The following is a 3,069-nucleotide window of genomic DNA, read 5'->3' as shown; positions in this document are numbered from 1 at the left end:
TAAATATTATATAGTAAATAAATTATAGATACAAGTTCTACCAAAAATTTTATTCATGAAGTTTTGGTAGGCAGGACTGAGTTGAAAGAAAAAGAAAATGTATAACACTGAATTATGTATGTTTATTTTGCCAAACACAAATAGCAGTAAATAAGTAGATTACTTCGGTCATGAATAAGATCTATGACCCAAAATCACTTCATATTCTTCAACTATGATTTTACAGCCTTGGTATCACGTATGGTGCAATCAAAATTTCTGCAGTGTATACACCACACATCATAGTTCGTTGTTGAGGTAAATATAAATAGATATTATAACTCACCACAATTATGATATTATAATGCATAATGAAGGTGAACTACATGTAGATTATAAAAATATTTAGAATATATTCCAAAAATTAAAAATAATAAGGGAAACACAATCTTAAATTTTATTTAATCAATTTTAATAAGTGAATTTAGTTGATATATTGTATACATATGGTTGATTTATTTCAGTATTATATATTTCATAACCGTCTTAAATATATCATAAAATACAACACCACAACGATATTGATATTGACATTGATATAATATATAACAAAATGTTTGCTGAGGTTCATTTCTTTCTAATTCATTTTAAATCGATCCTACTCCATAAAATTTTGATCATGAAACTTTTCACTATAACCGAACCAATAGAAAAATTTACTAAGTGCAGCCAATTGGATTGGCAGATGATTCGTATTGTCACCTAAATTTAATTTTTTTTAATTTATGCTCTCAACGACTATCTTTAGTTCGATCAGACTCTTTTTATATAAAAAAAAAATTTTTTTCAGCACATTTTCTGAGCACATTATCAATAAATCGGCTTCGAAAGCAAATATTAAAAATAAATTTCCCAAAAGGAAAATTAATAAAATTTAATATATATGTCATATGTTTTATATGTAAAATGTAAATAAACAACAGCTGACTTATAACAAACCCACTGAGAAAGTAAGTATTTACAAAAATCTTTGTTTTTTTTAATTGAATATGTGATTGATAAATAAAATGTATATAAATATTATATTATATCAATTATATATTTAATTTTTTTGTGTGATATAGTATTAAGTATAGTTTATAAAGGCTCTATCAGATGCATAAATGAGCTCATTATAATCTGAACGTTAACTCATTATTATATATGAGCAAGTGGCTAAATAGCTTTATTCAACTTTTATATTAGTCTGTTTTGCTTTTCTTTATTATATATAATGTCAATCATCTTCACATAATTTAGAAAATATTTGATTGTATATGTATCTGAACCCTTTTGTATACAATTTTTTTTATATAAGATATTTTGAAATATATAATACAAATAGGTCACTTCGTCTAATACTTTTATGTTGTATTTCAGATATTTTTTCATACCTATCTGCAATATTTTAAAACTAAACACATATATTAAATTACTATATAGTTCACACCTTGTCGTGTTGTTCGAAAGTTTCGTACAATAAAAAGTTTTTTGTTTGAAGTATTTTTCGAACATTATAACGAAGAACATCGGCGTCGTTTTTTCAGGTCGAACATTGTTAACTTCGATATTTGTGAAAGTGTTATTTTGCTTTTGGTGAGTTATTATGTTATTATATTTATATTATAATATTAAAATGTATAATAATAATAAAATATATTGTAATTTTAATATATTCATGAAGTTGTTTGCATATAAGATTATGTTCATTTTTACATAAAATCTGGCTCCAAAGAAATAGCGTAGAGAACAATCTGGAATATGTCAGGCATCTTTAATAAAAATGAACTTCACTTAAGCTTCATAGATCGTCTTTTATAAATATATCTCTTATAACAAAAAATGTATTTATTTCATATGAAATCGACTATGATAGTTTACTTGTCTATATATAGACTTTCCAATAAGTCACATATACATTTATACTTTCTGCATATGTATGTATATAGAAAGATTTAATAATCAATTTTTTTAACATTAATGAAAAATTCCTGTGTCAATAAAGATTTATCTTGTTTTTCAGATAATAAATACAAGTTAAGATTGTTGAAAAGATGGAAAATAAAAATAAGATGTCTTTTGCACATAAATTATGGTATTTAGCTAATAAGGAAGATGTTTTATGTGTCGTATGGGTCAAAAATGAGGATGCCATACGTCTGAACATGATTCTTTTGGAAAAGTACTTATGTTCTGAAGACTCAATATTTTCTATTAAAACAGCAAGTCATTTTGCTAAATACCTTGTATGCTATGGTTTCATAAGTGTGATAACGAAAAGTGATCCATTTGGCCAGAATATTATTATTAAGCATAAGAATTTTACACGAGATGGAAAAAAACTTGACTTAATAACTAACTCATGTAGTAAGAAAAATATAGTAGATTGTGAGCGACATAATTTGCACAACGACTTTGGAGAGTTTTCAATGCGTCCATTCGTTCCAAACGAATTTCAAGGCGATGACACCATCCCATGCCAGTTTTCGGAAGAACAACTGAAGGAATTTTTTGGAGACGATTACTCAAAAGTACAAAAAAACGAAATAAAAATAAGTTCTAAACAAATGTAAGTTTAAAAAAATTTTTTTTTTTGTTTTTATTGTAATAATTATATCGTTTTTTTTTGTAATAAAAATAATAATATAATTGTGTCATTAACGTATACTGCAGATAAAAAAAACAGTTACCGTTAAAGACATCGAAAGTTTTCTCAACGACTGAATCAACACAGCGGATAAAGAAATAGTTGTCGTTGAAGAAAAATACGAGAATCACTTCAATGATGGGATGAATAATATGGATATAGAAGAAAAACTAGTAGATACAATTACAGTCCTCTTCCACCTCTTCTCAAAGATCATGCATGTATTGGTACAATTGTTTTCGCGAACAGCATGGAAAAAGAAACAAATCGCGTTATAGTAGATTTTATTGATATGAGTATTAAGGATGCAATGCATCCTGTGGAAAAAGAGAACAAACCTATGGCCTATCGTGGGAGAGATAATCGAGAGTTTTAAAAACGATTATTACAGTGTAAATTATCAT

General features: G+C 26.1%; 1 protein-coding gene across 1 annotated transcript; it reads left to right on the top strand.

The window, feature by feature from the left end:
- The first annotated feature begins 1,493 nt into the window (after positions 1–1,493).
- LOC119674429 lies at positions 1,494–3,041 on the top strand. Its single transcript, XM_038085566.1, has 3 exons — positions 1,494–1,614; positions 2,042–2,587; positions 2,915–3,041. The coding sequence occupies exons 2-3, from the start codon at positions 2,073–2,075 to the stop codon at positions 3,039–3,041; spliced, it is 642 nt and encodes a 213-aa protein (XP_037941494.1). The 5' UTR covers positions 1,494–1,614; positions 2,042–2,072.
- Positions 3,042–3,069: the final 28 nt, after the last annotated feature.

This window comes from Teleopsis dalmanni, chromosome 2, assembly GCF_002237135.1.
Source record: "Teleopsis dalmanni isolate 2A chromosome 2, ASM223713v2, whole genome shotgun sequence".
NCBI lineage: Eukaryota > Metazoa > Arthropoda > Insecta > Diptera > Diopsidae > Teleopsis > Teleopsis dalmanni.
The sequence above is the reverse complement of the archived record's forward strand: the minus strand, read 5'-3'. Positions and strand labels throughout refer to the sequence as shown.

Excerpts from the sequence above, each read along its gene's own strand:
- LOC119674429 (XM_038085566.1), top strand. The coding sequence starts at position 2,073 with ATGGAAAATAAAAATAAGATGTCTTTTGCACATAAATTATGGTATTTA. Across the intron at positions 2,588-2,914 it reads AAAATAAGTTCTAAACAAAT|CATGGAAAAAGAAACAAATC; the intron begins GTAAGTTTAAAA and ends TTTCGCGAACAG.